The sequence below is a fragment of the Diadema antillarum genome, unplaced genomic scaffold, assembly GCF_040938485.1.
Source record: "Diadema antillarum isolate AM-2024a unplaced genomic scaffold, OU_Dant_1.0 scf00000008, whole genome shotgun sequence".
Taxonomy (NCBI): Eukaryota; Metazoa; Echinodermata; class Echinoidea; order Diadematoida; family Diadematidae; genus Diadema; species Diadema antillarum.
The window spans coordinates 61,034-78,959 of NW_027270897.1; the positions used below are offsets into that span (position 1 = coordinate 61,034).

Sequence of the window (17,926 nt, forward strand, 5' to 3'; positions counted from 1 at the left end):
ACGGTCCAAGGGTTTTGCATGCAAATACTTGGATGGTACATGCATGTAGTAAACAGATCGAGCCTATTACTAAGTAACTCCCAGAAGATATCTATTTGTCGACCCTGGGCATTGACTCATTGTAAAGCTAATTTCGACTGTCAGAGCTTATGACAGTTTACCTTTACATTTCTTCACTTTCCAAAATCTAATTAGATCTTTTTTTTCCAAAAAAAAAATGACAAAGAAACTGATTTTGTTCTGTTTATCCACTGTCATTTGATATGACATTGTTATTTTGTTTTTTTTTTTCTTTCTTTTTGAAAACACCATATTGCATTGCTGCTGCTAATACTAGACGCTTACATTTCGTTTTTGTACTCCACACATAGGGCGCGCAGATGGGATGAAGAAAGAGTGAAACTATCGTTCAGTGTCACAGCACAGTGATCAATTCAATAGAATCGCTAAACTCGAGTTAGACATCTACTTCAGCGTCGGGGAAAGCCTGACTCTGAAAATGACGAAATCAACAACTAGATGGCGCATTATGTGCCTTATCATTTTGTGTTTGTATCTTGCAGGCAGAGCAATAGGTAAGAGACTATCTTCCTCGCAACGGTATAATCTTCTAGACCATTAATATTCCGAGTTCTGTCGACTTGAACATTCTCTTGACATTTTGCCAACAAATTTTGTTATATATGGGACCACACTGTGAGAGGGTATCGTACCATAGAGCTCAGCTCTAGACCCTATAGACTCTAGCTCTAGCTATGTATCGTACACGATATATGTCTAGGGTAATTAGAGTCTAATTGCCTTATTTCAAAGGGCAATATTGATATTTTGTCATTGGTTATTTGACCAGAATCCAGCAAACTTTCTAAACTCCCTGCTGAAGGGACCATTTCTGCCACTTTAATTTTGGAACTTGCTATTTTGGTTCTTTCTTTTAAAACTTAAAATAAAATTAGAATTTTCTAGAATCTAATTGAGTATTTTTATGTTATAACACTTAATTAAGTAAATTTAAAGCCTACCTACAACAACTTAGTTACAGGTCCCTGGTTATAACCAACAGTGGACTTCTTTTTTTCACCTGAGCTGAGCTGAGGCCCATAGCATTGGCTCCTACATGATGGGGTCTTTACACATTATATGGTAGCCCTACTACATATCGACCACCTTCTTTTAAACCGACCGCGTATAATTCGCGCACTGAACACTTAGTACGCACTTCTCTGCGTGCGAAGCACATAAAAATGGATTAGCTTTGAATGTAGATGAGGATGGTGTGGTAAAACGCGATAATTCACTGTTCATTGATGGTTTTAATCAAGGACAAAATTTCGAATGAATATTTTCACCGAATCGTAATGACAGCACAATTTAATGTCTATGGAAGTTTCTAAAAAGCTTCGTAGACGTTTTCTACAACACGGTGTTCAATACAACTCGGTTTGCGTGCATTGTCAATGCAAAAACAGCGGTCGATCCTAATAACGAGATTTACCGCGGGGAGCTGAAACGAGGCCATGCTAGTTCGTCGGCGATGTTTTTGCACTGAAACTTTGAATCAAAAAGGGAACAACGGCATTTGATAGAGCTGGATTTTCTCAATCATGTAGGTCAAGTTTTTTACGTGAATTTCAGTGTTAAATATTCTTATCAAGCAAATAAACATTAGGCGGTCGATGAGTAGTAGGTCCAACCATACACAGTGTTTTGAGGTCCATTTATTTGTGTAGATTGAATATACACCCCTAAATCATTTTTATTTTCATTTTGGGGAGACATTGCGGCCCACTCACTCACTGGTAGAGAAGCGCTGAGCATTATAGATACGGTAGACTACTATGTAACTTTTTTCGTGAATCAGGACTTGCCCGAAATGTTGCAAGTGGTTAAATTCGCAATTGCGGAGTAGACGATCTAGATGATCAGATGATCTACAGTAAACAATACGGAAGGAAGGAATGAAGACCCTCTATGCATGCCTCACATTCATATCGGGATAAAAGTTTATATTTTTCATGTTTTTGAATTTGCAAATAGCATGCATACTCTCGAAATTCGCAAAAATAATATATTTGGCATAATTATACAGTTATAATGAGTTAGAGTTTGAATTGAACTACCAGCACTACCACTGTACCAGTATGGTGTGCAACAATGTATGTTATATAAAAGGCTATATATAGTACCGGTATTCTACAGTACATTTATTATCTTACTTCAAAATGATATTGGCAATTTTGGACAATACAGGGTTTAAATTATGTGAATTTGAGAGTCTTGGTACGTGTAACATGAGACAGTCTGTTCACTTTTTGTTGTTGTTGTTGTTGTTGTTTTTAATTGGATATTTCTTCCATTCCAGGACATGCAGTGAATGAAAATCTTGCATTCCGAATTCTGTTTCCAAGAGAGTTGGCCTTTGACTACACCATCAGGCCAGCCAAGAACTTTGGCGGTGTTTTTGTAAGTTGTGTTCATCATGTCTTGCTTAGGTAAAATGGAGTGTATTTTGAAGATAGTTATAAATTTGTCACTCCTTTTGCCTGTAAGCCAGGGCTCAGAAGAAAGTGGTAGTCTGTGTCTGACACATGCTATCAGCAAATTATGCTTGAAAATGTTCTTTTTCTTCAATGAAATGTACATCACTTCTTATATTGCTAAAGCAAACACCCCTCCCAAATGAAAAATGATAATTCTGTTGAAACAGATACCTTGTTATGTATGCATAAATCCTTGCCCTAATCAGGCTGGGCTTTTTGGCTATGCCAAAGCTGAAGGGAGTGGATTCCACCCCCCCCCCCTTTTTTCGGGTTAGAACACAGTGCTCTGCTGACTTGTGATTTTTGTTTCTACCAAACATGTGGAGCTAAGTACGTTGGTTCAGAGGTGCAAGTGTAGAAATGTAGATGGTCTTCCAAGGTCCTTGCACACATGGCTTGATTCTGTCCAACTTGATGATCCTCTGCTGGCTTAATTCTCTTCCAATTTCTACAGTGAAAGGGTCTTTGACAAAGGTTGCAGTGGAACATTTATTGGTTGGAAAGGATGACGTATTGCAGGGCATTTATAAAAAAAAAAAGATATTTTGCCCACTTGCCCCACTGGGCTTTTTGGCAAGAGTCTGTTCATTTTACTTGCTTGGAAAAGAGTTTTAGTTGCCCTTTGAAAGTGGGCGAGGAGGTATACAGCTTGCTTGCTGTAGTGATTACTCTGTAGAAACTGCGAGGCAAAATTTGTAAGTGATACAGAGTTGAGGTTGAGGATAGTCCCAACCCTCTCCAGATCATTGCATGTTCATGGTTGGAAACGGTTGTGAAGCAGTGAAGATCTTCCTGATCCATTTTTGTTTTTGTTCATTTACATGTAGCACAGAAACTCTTGTTCTGGTGTACTCCTGTTACAACGAAATCCTTGAGACCAGCGGTTTTATTTTGTTACAACAAAATTTTGTTAGAATTGAACAGCATAGTGTATATTAATGATCATTTTGGGACCTGAATTTTGATTGTGCTGTAACAAGAATTTTGTTGTTACCATGTTCGTTATAATGGGTGTGCACTGTATTGCTTAGTTTGAAAGTGTGTACCTGCACTGTAGTAGGAGAGAGTATTATGCATTGTTATTGACTTATACTCTACTTGTTTCTTCCTCCCTTCGCTCTCATTCAGAATTTTTACTATTCCAAAATTCCACTGGTACTGGCTGATCCCAGAGAGGCATGCGGAGAGCTGCACAACGCTGATGAAATTAGGGGTGCAGTAGCACTCGTCATTCGTGGGTAAGTTTTCAGAAGTTGAGTTTGAACTACATTGAACCTTGGCCTCATGTGCCTCATGTGCCTCATGTTATATTTACAGTTTATTTAATAAAACTCCCCCCAGGGTGTCATGCCAGTACATCATGAGCTATAGTGAGAGCTCTACATTGCCTGTATAAAGACTGGTGCTGCTTTGCACTGCATTACCCAAACAAGATCTTCACCATTCTGTGTGTCACAAATCCTTGGATTGATTTAACTCTTTATGTGCCACGTTCGCACGTCCGGCTCAGTCGACGGCGTGCCCACTTCGCATATTCTGCTCGACAAACAAAGCCGCCAAAACCAATTGATAAGTCGCTAATTACTGCTAATCCCGCGGCACAATGAAAGCGTTTTTCGTGTCTTTGTTCCTCTCATAAACGGCTTGCATTCTATGTGGTGAATGACTATCAAGCGGTGTTCCCAACTAGATTTGCTCGTACATTCCAAGTTTCTGTCACGGTTTTATGTGCAAAAGTCATGCCTTTACAGTAATGTAGCAACTGGTCATTCGAAAGAGAAATTGGAAATAGATTCCTCATAACATTTATATCGAAACAAAGTTTGGCATTCCTCTTTAACTTTGCCTAATATTATGCCCATTGTAACAGAAATTTGTAGAGGTTATACAAATTAGAAAAACAGAATTCTTTCTCAAAGCATGACTACCTTCATGTCTCGGAATAACGTGGCACACAGGGGGTTTTCATCATGGCACATAAAGAGTTAAAGGGTGCTGCAAAGTGAGAGCTTTGTTTGATATAATATGACAGACATACACCCTATAGCGATGCATCACTCGATATGATGGCTGTAACATAAGACTGATATAATTATCACTGGCCCATGCACGCAACCCCGTAAACCAATATGCGGACTTACTGAAAAACAGTCCTGAGGCTGATGTTGTTTGGTTTTATTTTCAACCCTGTTGAGGGAAATAAAACAAACCAAAAAACAAACATGCACTGCTTTCAGGCATGATGATAATCTTATGTATAGGGCCTACTTACTGTGTGTATGTACATGTGGCTGACACTTTGCTGCTACTGTAAAGTGGACCTGAAAATTCAGAATCAATGAGCGTTACATGGACGTGTATCATTAAGGAAGACTGTGTTCATTTGTTGATTGCTTTAAAGACACATGCAAAAAATATGAATGAAAAAAAAAAAATAGACTTGCAGAGGAAGAATTTTTGTCTAAAAGCCTCAAGAAAATTCTCTGTCCTTGTTTGTAGAGGAATTCAGGTCAGTCAAAACTTCATAAATTTGATGTGAATCTGAATTTCTGTGGATATCAACAGTATGAGGTGAGGAGGGACTGAAAGCTGTTGAACACCATTACAGTTCCTTCGATGCCTTTAGTATGTCAAAAAAAGATATACAATCAATATTGGATTTTTGCAGTCTAATATGATTAAACTGTCTGAATGCTATTTCAGGGTCTAAAAATTTTTCTTACCTATATTTTGCAGAAAACCCTTCATGTGGTAAAGTGGTCACAGAGAAATGTGAATCATGAAGCATGTCGTGGATGTGATTCTTCCAAGTTTAGCACTTGGATTCTCTTGGAACTGTGTGAACACAATGGACAGAACTTGGAGGGAAGCGATTCCTGATATGCTCTACAAAAATCTTCATTTCTCTTTGACCACTGAAGCAAATCGGATGGGGTTTTCTGCAAGACATGGGTAATAAGTTATTGTTTCATATCCTGAAATTGTGTTTGGATTGATTCACTATTTTCAAAGTTATTATGTGGAAGTTCCTGTTGTAATTTTTGTTGGGACATACAATATATTTCTTGCCACTGAAAAATTATGCAGGTTGCAGACTTAGCTCTGAACCTGATACTAAGACACCAGTTGTATCCAGATTGTTTTGACATGAATAAGAGCATCAAACTAGGTTTATTGTATCTTCTTTTCGTAATGCTGTTTTCCTGTCCTGTTTTGTATTTCAGGGAGTGTTCATTTTTGTCAAAAAGCATTATTGCCGACCATGCCGGTGCTCTGATGGTCATTATTTACGATAAGGACGAGACTAATGACAGCAGATTCATCGACATGATCGACGACGAGACGAAACGAAACACAACAATACCTGCAGCATTTATGCTTGGCAGAGATGGGTGAGAATCCAAGGATATAGTTTTTTGGTTGCTGTTTGTTTGTTTCTTTGTTTTTTGTGTGCATGCTGTACAAAGTACATCCTTTTCATGATTTTAGAGCCAGCTGAACAACATTCATTCAATATCCATGTCCCAATCTGACCAGAACACATTTCGGTAGCTTTCTTCTAAATGCTTCCATACCTAAAGGGTGCCGCAGGCATTGTGCCTTCTCATTTTCCATCTGTCCTTATATACGGCTATTAAGAGCTCATAAAATCTTTGGATGTCAAATCAAGTGTGGAGGGCAAACGTCACTACAAAAAAAAAGATAGCTAAAAATGTTAGTTTCCAGCTATATCTTCAACCAAGAATTGTGCATAGTTGTACTTCGATTTGCTAGTAGAGTAAAATCAACAACAACAACAACTGCATTTTGGATGAGGGGAAGAGAAAGTTATGGTATGGTCAAAGGTCACTATACTTGAGCTAGGAAATACATTTTTGAGATTGCTTTCACCAGGAACATTCAATGGGAATGTCCCGTGGTCTGATGGATAGAAATGATTTGGAAAGTTCAATCTTGTATTTCCTTTCTGTAAAGAGGGTTGAAGGTTAGTGGTTGAGGTTATTGGTCAATATTAGTAAACAATGGACTTTCCTATTTAATACCCATCTAAATGATAGAAAAGTGTTTACTCAGAAAACAGGTTTGAAATGTAGGGTCTATTCAAATGCTTTAAAGGGATGGTATAATTCTGGTTCAGATAGGGATGCAGGTTTCCAACGTTTTTTTTTTTTTTTGTGTGTGTGTGTGTGTGTGTATGTGTGTTTGTGAGATAATGAGAAACCTCTTATGAAATTTGAAAGAACATGCAATTCGTAGAGGGATTCCTTATTTGATGAAAATTGGTCTTGAATTGGCTAAGATAGCCAAAAAAGCTATCCTATTAAAATGCGACAGGCCACAACTTTTATTATCAGATCTTTGTGTTTTATCTTATCTTTGGATAATATTTCGGTCATTTCAATACCGATTTTCATCAAATAAAATTTAAACTTCCCTTAGAATTGTATGCTCTTTAACATTTCATAGAGTGGTTTCTAAATGTCTCGCAAAACGTTCCAAGCTAAATCCTCATCTCAACAAATACTATACAGCCCCTTTAATCTCACCCTGCGGTGCTCTTTGTAATGAACAGAACAACAACAACAACAACAAAACCAGGGTATAAAAGTAAAACTCCATAACATCCACCATGAAGGAACCATCAGATAAAGCTGAACCTTTGTGCACTCAGTAAGTACATTCTATTCCCGACTAGTACCAACTTTTTTTTTTCAGTGCAATAACATCATCCCTTCAAAATTTTTTAGAGTTGACAGTGAAGAGTGTGAAGGGTTTTTAAGAAAGTGAAAGATACTCAAAGCACATACCTTATCACATCATTCAAGAAAAAGAAAAAAGTGTTCTTTGAAAACTACAAATAAGACATCTTCACATTCTTTTTATTATTACAAACTTCAGAATGCATGTGACTGTGCATCACAAAACCAACAAAAAAGTTGCATGCCTTGATTTTTTTGTGAGGACTCAGAAAAGGTAAAATGGGACAACCTAATCTTGAGTTTTTCGTCTTTTGTGAAAAAGCTTTTTTTTTTCATTTTATAGTTTGGAATGAAGGGGAAATTGTGTTTTTAGCAGTTTTCTTACAATGTAGAACACTTTTCTAAGAGTAGAATGGTGAGATGAGTTTGTCTCACAGACCCCTTTTCATTTCTTGAAAACCCTTTACACACTCTTCACCTTCAAATCTAATAACTTTTGAAAGGATGATGCTACTGCTTTACAATTAGTATAAGTTGTGGATAGAATGTTTTAGTACAGCACGCTCAATATCAGCTTAATCTGATATTCCTTCATTGTTGTTTCTATGGAGTTTGGCTTTCTGTTTGTTTGTTTGTTTGTTTGTTTTTTGTCCCATCCATTGCACAGAGTGCGACTTGGTGAGATAAATCACTTGAATAGACCCTGTACTTCAGAGCCTCTTTTCCCAGCACACTTTTTTCCAGAGCGAGTGCTTTCTTTCCAATATTTAGATAGGTTAGGAGAGTCCATGTGAATTGAGTTTCATGTCATTTTAAAGTTTAAAGTCTGCTCTGTAAGAAACTAGTCCTCACTAAAAATTCATGTCTGGCAACTTTTTGTTGGTTTTATGATGTAAGGTCACATATAGAACAGACTTGATCTTTCAGAAAATACGAAACTAAGAATTTCATATATAGTTGGACTACCTGACTTTTTGTTGGTTTTATAACGCACAGTCACGTTATTCTTTGTTGCAGAAGTCAAGTTGTGTTGAAGTCCTCTTTAAAAATCACATTGCCTAATGCATCACAGTGATTCATGATCATGAATATGATATTCTATTGACAAATAGATGTCACTTCCAACCGAGCTGCAGTATATCAGGCACTAAAAGAGAGAGATGTATGGAACATGTTAATTCAATCTGATGGCATGAATGATCATTCTTCCAAACCAGATTTTATGGTTTTGCAGGTAATCCATCTAATATAATCAACTCGCTTATTTTCTTTTACAATTTTCATCTGGTTTTTTTCTTTCTTTCTTTTTGCATTAGGAAAGTGATTGAACACCATCTAAATGAGCACAATGATGTCGTGGAGATTGCAATACCTGTCAACACAACTGGCATTCCATACTCTCATTTGCACAGACCGCCATGGACACTGTGGTGAAGATAAATATCCTACTTTTATATTGATTTTTGTTTTTGTTTTTTGGTATTCCATAGTTACCTGAGCTTCCAACTGATTATTCTTCCACAAGAGAACATTCATGGTTGAAAATTATTTTTTTTTGACACATTTGTGTCTATCCTGATAAGTCTTTCTCACTTATGTGCAAATGTTGTTGATTTTAACCTCTCAGTGAGAACAACAACTCAAAAATTGTCCTCCGTTGGTTCAGAAGGAAGGAAATTGTGAGTGGTCACATTCATAGTGTACAGTTTTGTCTCTGTCTGGTCAGTATGTGTTTGGGTCTGAATGTTTCATTCTCTTGAGTCATGTGGTATCTTGAGGAGATTTGTGCCTTATTTTTTTATGAAAAATCTGTGTGTCAGGCAAATTCATCATCCAGAAGTATTATTCAGTTTGTGAAGTGGGCTCGATTCCTGAATTTGGTATGTGTGTGAGAGATGTCCAGTTTTCTGCAAAGTTATGTTGTATAAAGTTTAAGTACCAACATAAAGTATGTCAGTCAGTGATTTGTTTGCATTGGTCATTGACTGGGCTGGGTCATTAAGCACACACTTTAAAAATCTGATACAATTGGGTTTGAATGAGAAGGGGGGGGGACAGAGTGTTTTGATGCTTGTGTAGTTAAGAGGGAAGTTGTATGTAGCTTACTCAAATAGAGAGTGCATGTCTTCATAAAGCTCTGGTAGCCCCCAGGAATGGTATGGCATTACATGGGAGGAAAGGATAAAAATATTAAAGTCAAGACATTGGAGCTGTCAGATTTTGGGAGTAATGATTGAAATAACTTGGGAAGGGAGGGGAAAGGGAATGAGAGATGATTGCTTTGTAATTGTGTATGTGTAGTCAGCTTGAGGATGCTATTTCATCATCACCTCAATAGGATAAGTTGCATTCAAAGTTCTTTGCCTAGGCTAATGAACCAGTCACTTTTCCTGTACACCTCATTTGGCCAAAAAGTTGGGGGAAAACATACAAAACTTGTCGCCAAAATCATAGGGCCACACGCATGCCCAGATACGTCAGTGAATTTCTACATGGATATCAGTACAGTGCACAGTTAACAGTATATTATGAACCCAACTGTTTATAGGGTGTGCGGTTAGTAGCAACAAATAATGCTTACCTTGATACTGTACATGTATTTAGGCCGGGCTCCCTATAACTTTTGTGAATGCAGTGTATTATTGAATTTGAATTGGTTGCCCAGGAGGCAAGTGTTTCTAAGTCTACTTGTCCTGTAAGTAAGATTTGGCATGCCATGGGCAAGTTGGCAAATTAATGTGCAGTGATCGTGATTCCAGGTTGCAGAATACTGCTGGTAGGACAAACCTGTATAAGTTAACCCATTGTCATGGAGATACATCATACATATATTGTAATTTTACATAGTGTTACACAGCACTGCGTGTTGCTGTACATGTAAATGATGAGTGAAGGATGAACAACACAGAAATACAGGGGAACCTCGGCATAACAAGAACCTGATAAAAGCTGTGGCAATTACCTTGTTAGTCGGATTTCTCACTATGTTAGGGTACAGAAATTAAGAAATATAAGGAGTTTGGACCATCAAAATCACCTTGTCATCGATATGGAGGCTTTTGTTATATCCAACCTCTTTATACCAAGGTTCCACTGTAGTAGCAATCACTGGTATTTATGTCGCACCTTTCCAATGCGTCATGCTGACCCATCACCGAGATCGCTATGCTCACTTCACGCCTTGAGGAGTATTTCACACAAACACACACCCACATACACATGCCAAATGCAACAATATGAATTTAATCAAGTAAAGTTTTATTTGGTTATTTTGGTTATGATTTTAAGATGATGTGGATACATGTATGAAGTAAAATATTGATGGATGTGATTTTTTTTTCCATTGTATTTATTTTTCCTGTATTGTTTCTTTTGAAAGAGTCTACATTTTAACCCTAATCAGGCTTGGCTTTTTTGGCTATGCTTTTTTTGATTATACCCTGGAGAGGTCACTCCAGTTTCGCTATGCAGCGTAAGCACAACACGGAAGACAGCAGTTACGAGTTATAAGTCCAACTTGATTGGCGTAAAGTAGGGCGCTACGGGTTGTCTTCGACGGTGGGAGAGGCCATCGCGTCTCATTGGACAGCTACCGCCCGCCTCAAGCTGGGCAGCCCCCAGCCAATAAGGTGCTGACCCGCCACAGTCCACCTGCTTCAATGGGTGCTTGGAGCTAGAGCAAAACTTGAAAAGTGGACTGTAACACTGCACCAGGCAAATCAATGAAGAAGACAAAGAAACTACCTACCCTACGTTTGGCAACATGGAACGTACGAACTATGTGCACTGGCCTTTCTGATGACTTACAGCAGATTTCTGATGCAAGGAAAACTGCTGTGATTGACCTCGAGCTTTCCAGACTTAATGTTGATATAGCAGCACTGCAAGAAACCAGGATCTCATCCAGTGGTTCTTTGCAAGAACAGAACTATACCTTCTTTTGGCAAGGAAAGGCTCCCGACGAACCACGTCTGCATGGCGTAGGTTTTGCTGTGAAAAATACCCTTCTTTCGTCAATTGAACCCCCATCAGGTGGATCTGAGCGTATACTGACCTTGCGTCTTTCAACGTCTGCAGGTATGGTCAACATCGTGAGTATCTATGCCCCTACACTTTGTTCATCAACAGATGTTAAGGATCACTTCTACGATGATCTAGATGCTGTCATTAGCAGAATTCCTGCGTCTGAACACCTGTTCCTACTTGGTGACTTCAATGCAAGAGTTGGAGCTGACTACGAATCATGGCCCGACTGCCTTGGTCAACATGGCATTGGAAAACTAAATGAGAATGGTCAGAGACTACTTGAATTGTGCTCATATCGAGCTCTCTGTATCACCAATTCCTACTTTATGACCAAATCTTGCCACAGAGTCTCATGGAAACATCCACGATCAGGCCACTGGCACCAGTTGGATCTCATAATCACCAGGCGTGTTAATTTGGGCAGCGTCCTCATCTCCCGCAGTTACCATAGTGCAGACTGTGATACCGACCATTCTCTTGTATGTAGCCGAGTTCGACTACAACCAAAGAAGCTGCATCGAAATAAGCAGAAATGTCTGCCTCGCATCAACACCTGCAACACTGGAATCCCAATGTTGGCTCATCAGTTCCTTAATACACTCAAGGAAGACCTTTCAGACTGCATGGAAAAAGGAAAAGATAAGGATGAAGACTGCAACTCAAAGTGGAACAACCTTCGTAACACTATCTATACAGCGGCTCTCTCTACTTTTGGGAAGAAACTAAGGAGGAATCCTGATTGGTTTGAGGAAAATGCAAGTACAATGAAAGCAGTTCTGGATAAGAAACGTGAAGCCTATCTAAACTACAAACTCAATCCAGACAGGGAAACACTATCTGTCCTGAAAGCTGCCAAGAGTGCTGCGCAAAGATTAGCCAGAAGTTGTGCAAATAACTACTGGATGAAGTTATGTCACAATATCCAACTTTCCTCTGACACTGGGAATGTAAGACGAATGTATGAGGGAATCAAGAAAGCCATAGGCCCACAGATTAAGAAGATTGCCCCTCTTAAAACAAAGACAGGTGAAATCATCACTGACAAGGTGAAGCAAATGGAGAGATGGATTGAACACTATTTTGAGTTGTATTCAAGGGAAAATGTTGTCTCTGAACTTGCCCTAGATGCTGTTGACTGCTTGCCTATTATGCATGAACTTGATGCCAAACCAACTGTAGAGGAGCTTGGCGATGCCATTGATTCACTCGCAAGTGGAAAAGCACCAGGAGAGGACGGCATAACCTCTGAGGTCATCAAGTGTGGGAAACCTGTTCTCCTTAAACACCTCCATGAGTTTTTTTGTCAGTGCTGGGAGGAAGGTACAGTCCCTCAGGACTTTCGCGATGCCAGCATTAGTACTCTGTACAAGAACAAGGGAGATCGCAGTGACTGTAACAATTACCGTGGAATCTCTTTGCTGAATATAGTTGGGAAAGTTTTTGCTCGTATTGTTCTGTACCGCCTGCAGTTCTTGGCCAACCGCATCTACCCTGAATCCCAGTGTGGTTTTAGGGAAGGCAGATCTACCATTGACATGATCTTCTCTCTCCGGCAACTGCAAGAAAAATGCAGGGAACAGAAGAAACCACTTTATGTAGCCTTCATAGACTTAACAAAGGCTTTTGACTTAGTTAGCAGAAAGGGGCTCTTCAGATTGCTCCAGAAGATCGGCTGTCCTCCAAAATTGCTGGCCATCATCTCTTCATTCCATGACGGCATGTACAGCACAGTGCGATATGATGGGTCAATCTCCGCACCTTTCCCAATCTGTAACGGGGTGAAACAAGGATGCGTCCTGGCACCGACTTTGTTTGGTATTTTCTTCTCTATGCTGCTGTCCTATGCCTTTGAGAATGCTACCGAGGGTATCTACATACACACAAGATCTGATGGCAAGCTGTTCAATCTGGCCCGTCTGAAGGCAAAGACCAAAGTGCGTCATGTACTAATCAGGGAAATGCTGTTTGCAGACGATGCAGCATTCGCAGCTCATACAGAAGAAGCCCTCCAAACTATCATGGATAGATTCTCGCAAGCATGCAAGGAGTTCGGACTTTCAATCAGCCTACAGAAGACCAAAGTCATGTGCCAGGGAGTTGAAACCCCTCCCTCCATCACTATTGACAATTACCAGTTGGATGCTGTCAACAGCTTCACTTACTTGGGCTCAACCATTACTAGCAACATGTCTCTGGACGCTGAGCTGGGTAAACGTATTGGCAAGGCCTCTACTGTTATGGCTATGCTCACCAAACGAGTATGGATGAACAAGAAGCTTACAGTAAACACCAAAATCTGCGTTTATCAGGCTTGCATCCTGAGCACATTGCTGTATAGCAGTGAGACCTGGCCTCTGTATGCATCCCAGGAAAGACGTTTGAATAGCTTCCACCTTCGTTGCCTTCGACGCATACTGGGCATAACTTGGAAGGATAAAGTCCCAAACACTGATGTCCTAAAACATGCTAAGATGTCAAGCATGTTTTCCCTGCTGAGTCAAAGGCGTCTACGATGGATAGGACATGTGTACAGAATGGATGATGGTCGTATCCCAAAGGACATCTTATATGGAGAGCTTGCCACTGGTTCCAGAGCTATTGGTCGGCCAAACCTCAGGTACAAGGATGTCTGCAAGCGTGACATGAAAGCAAATGGTTTGAAAGTGGAGAGTTGGGAAACCATTGCTGCAGATCGTACAAGTTGGAGACTTGTCGTACGTGATGGTATCATACATGGGGAAACACAGAGAAATGCAAAGACACTGGAATCCAGGAAAGCTCGCAAACAGAGGTCAGCAGCTATGCCCATAACATCCCCACATCCAACCTCTTTTATTTGCAGCAAGTGTAGCAGAGACTGCCATTCAAGAATTGGCCTTTTCAGCCATAGTAGGAAATGCTCCAGCAAGAAATAAATTGAGTGTCATATGCAAGGTATATACCATTGTCTCACGAGACAGATGGATGCCAACAACAACAACAACATCGGGGGGGGGGGGGGGGGGGGGGGGGGGGGGGGGATCTCGCCTATGGAACGCGTGATCTCGCCTATGGAACACGTGATCGCGCCGAAAATCGGCACACGCGAAGCCCGCGACATATACTATCAAAATGTATGGTTGCTTTCTCCGAAAATTTTTTCTTATATTTTATATTAATTAATTATTGTAATTTATGCATAAAATCAGTTTTGAGCTCTAAATCACTTATTAATGCTCTAATGAAGCTAATTTCTTTTTAAAAATGTTTCTTGTATCATTCTCCTGAGACATAGGATAAAAAATATCTGTATCGAAATTAATTTCTTATGTATTTCATTGTTTTTTGAATTTCTTATGTATTTCATTGTTTTTCGACCTTTTGTTTTTGTTGTTTTTTGGCCAAAATTTGTCACAGACATTTTTCGAAGCTTTATTATGCTAAAATAAATTAATAATGTCCATTCTAAGTCAAGATATGAATTTTTATGTGAATTAATTGAAAAAACACAATTTGCATTGGATTTGTACACAAAATCACGTTTTGGAGCAATTTTGGGGTTGACAAATTTTTTTCGAACGGGCGTCGCGTCAGAACGGTACGCGCGGGCGCAACAACTTTGGTCTCAAAAGTTGCGGGATACTTGAAAGAAAAAAGTCATGAAACATCGCGGCGGGAGCTTATCGCGCTGCGAAGATATTGCGCGAAACGTTGAGGGCGGGGGCGGATTCCCCCCCCCCAGCCTGATTAGGGTTAATGAAGAATCTTTGGATGGGATGGGAATTTTTTTGTTTCTTTTCTTACAGAAAATTTTTATTTTTGTGATTTGTTTAATGTTTTTTGTTTAAAGAATGTATTGAAATGAGGTAGAGTATGTGGACTCCACATTGTTTTGTCAGAGGTTTGCCTGACCAAAGAACTATAAATGTAATCAATTAAATGAATGCAAAACAGATAAGAGCTCCCCCCCCCCCTCCTCCTCCCTTAGCTTACTGTATAAATGCACCTGTAGTTGTCAACTGGTCAGTTAATTTAATGCAAGGTCACTTTGTATTAGACAGTGTGGACACGATGCACAAGACACAAGTACATGGACTTTGACTTCTACAAGCCCATTTGTTGTCGGGAAATGCTGGCGTATGCCTTACGACCCAAGGAGTCTTAATATCAATTTGAAAAAACAAACAACTTAACAACAACAACAACAAAGACACAAATGTGTAGAGAGGCTGTTTTATGTGTTATCATTATGAGGGTATGTTGAGCCTGTTAGAATGTGATGGTGGTTTATATAACAATTGAATGGATATTACATGTATTTTGGAGGGATATAATACACCCCGTATGTTGTGAAATACAGGTCATAGATTGGCAAAATGTTTCTAGGGAAAATAATAATTATGTACCTCACTTTGCAGAAATGTGCATCAAATTTTCTTTAGTCACTAAGAAAATGATATTGAATTGCCAAGTATGAAAAAAAAAAAGAAGTACAGTACATGTGAAGCACACAAAAATTACTTGATGATACGGTTTCGGAGACAAGTCATGTTGGAGTACTCTGCAGTTGTAATGGAAAGGTATTTTGCTGTGGGATGCATTCTGACATTACAACTTGTGGATTAATGGTATGCAGTTGTATATCAGCATGTCATGACTTTGTAAAAATGATCACACTACTGTTTAGAACACACACACACACACACACAGATTCTCTATCTCCTTATATATATCTTTCTCTCTCTCTCTCTGGATATATTCAGCTTTAATGCCAATGTCTGCACCAGCTTTATGAAAAATGTATTTAACTTTACACAAAATAATACAAAAATTGGACTTATTGCCTTGCATCATTGAGACAACATGATTACAGACCACTTTTTGAAATGAATTCTTTTGATTATGTCTTGTTTCTCTATCTCTTTGAATTTTTAACATCTATCATATCCATTATGCATTTGGGTGTAACTTTTTTTTTGCCTTTTTTTTGGGGGGGGGGGGGTGGGGGTTGCTTTTGTTGTCTTTTCAAATATACATGTAATGAGATACATGTGTATGAGATTGTTGTTGTTTTTTAAGTTTGGTACAGTATATGATGCAAAGCAGCCTCTACTAGTTCTACCAAGTATGTACTTGGACCTTCATGTTCACTGTATGCATTTTTCATGTCTCTGACCAGTACAATCTTTCCATTTTCAGCTAAAATTGCTTCCATGTTTGTTACCAACTGCTTGTTCATTACTGTGATACATGATGTCAAGAGAAATATCAATAAAATTCTGCATTTTTAATGGATGATTTGTATTAATGTATGTACATTGTGTTGTTCTCCTTTGTTTGTTTGTTTTCTAATTTACTAAGTGTACCATTCAGAACTTTCTCTTTACAATCAAATACATGAAAATATGATATTTGTGAATACAACTGTACTTGCAGAAAGGAGCGAAGTCTGTTCTTAGTATCAATACAAATCACAACAGCTACTTTGAAAGTTTGTGCACAACTAAGGTTTGTAACAGCTGTGTTTTTCTATTTCTGATAATGACGATGTACACATGAAATGCCCAACACACTATATTGCTAAACTATGAAGGATAATAAAAAATGACAGCACACAAGAAGCTGTGCACATTGTTGGTCATCAGTTGTGAATAGTGGGATGTGATTGCTTCCAATGGAACAGGATTTTTTTTTCAGTTAATTTTCATATTTGGTCCAATTAGATCACTTTTGCTTTAGCGATATGTTGCTAAATCATCACTGCAAATTGAAATGGACAAACTGGAGAAAACCAAGATATGAACATGCTTTGATCATGCTAGTGATGTGATGACATACACACACACACACACACACAAAAAAAAAAAAAACACAAGACAATATGACACTCTTTTTATAATCTTTAATTTGTTTGGGTCTCTCATAATTTCCCCTTTGCATGGACTGTAAATGTATTATCCTAGACCATGGTTATTTTCATTTTTATTCTTTTTTTTTTCCTACTTTTATAAGCATGCTGATTCATTAGAGCAAAATCATGATTGAAACCTCATTCAAGGATTTGTGTCCCCTCTTGTCAGTCATTTCCTTTTCACAAGGAATTAAAGCAAACACAATACTGTATGATATTAATTTCTCAACCCTCTCAACAGTGTTGTGACTCCCCACAGACTGATCCACTTTCAGGTGCTGCTGTCAGCAGTCACTTGTAATATACACATTGTGCATCTTATATGACATCTTATATGACATCATCTGACAGGATTCTCTACAATTTACTGGTAGAAGCCCATGTGTGGAGAATGTTTAGCGGGAATCTCTCAACCAAAACATTATTTGTGCCTGGCTCATCGGATACTGGCACATATAGTACCAATGTCTTAATATCAAGTGGAAATTTCATTGTGGACTTATTCACGACAGTAATAAGTACAAAACCTACGTTGAATAATGTCATAGCAATGCAGGAGTTGTGATGTTTTTAGTGTGTGTGTGTGTGTGTGTGTGTGGGGGGGGGGGGGTGGTGAGAGTTAATGGTTACTGTAGTCCTGCCCCCCCCCCCTTTTCCCTCAATGCTATAAATGCCCCCATGTTCTAAGCAAGGGAAATTTGTGCTTCAGACAAATGTATTGAGGTTACTTTCCTCTGGCTCATGCCGGCTAATCTCTGCACTTCACCAGT

General features: G+C 38.9%; 1 protein-coding gene across 1 annotated transcript; it reads left to right on the plus strand.

The window, feature by feature from the left end:
* Positions 1–452: 452 nt before the first annotated feature.
* On the plus strand, positions 453–9,127 carry LOC139717609 (protease-associated domain-containing protein 1-like). Its single transcript, XM_071629120.1, has 5 exons — positions 453–575; positions 2,363–2,463; positions 3,669–3,778; positions 5,765–5,932; positions 8,557–9,127. The coding sequence occupies exons 1-5, from the start codon at positions 500–502 to the stop codon at positions 8,672–8,674; spliced, it is 573 nt and encodes a 190-aa protein (XP_071485221.1). The 5' UTR covers positions 453–499; the 3' UTR covers positions 8,675–9,127.
* The last annotated feature ends 8,799 nt before the right edge of the window (positions 9,128–17,926 follow it).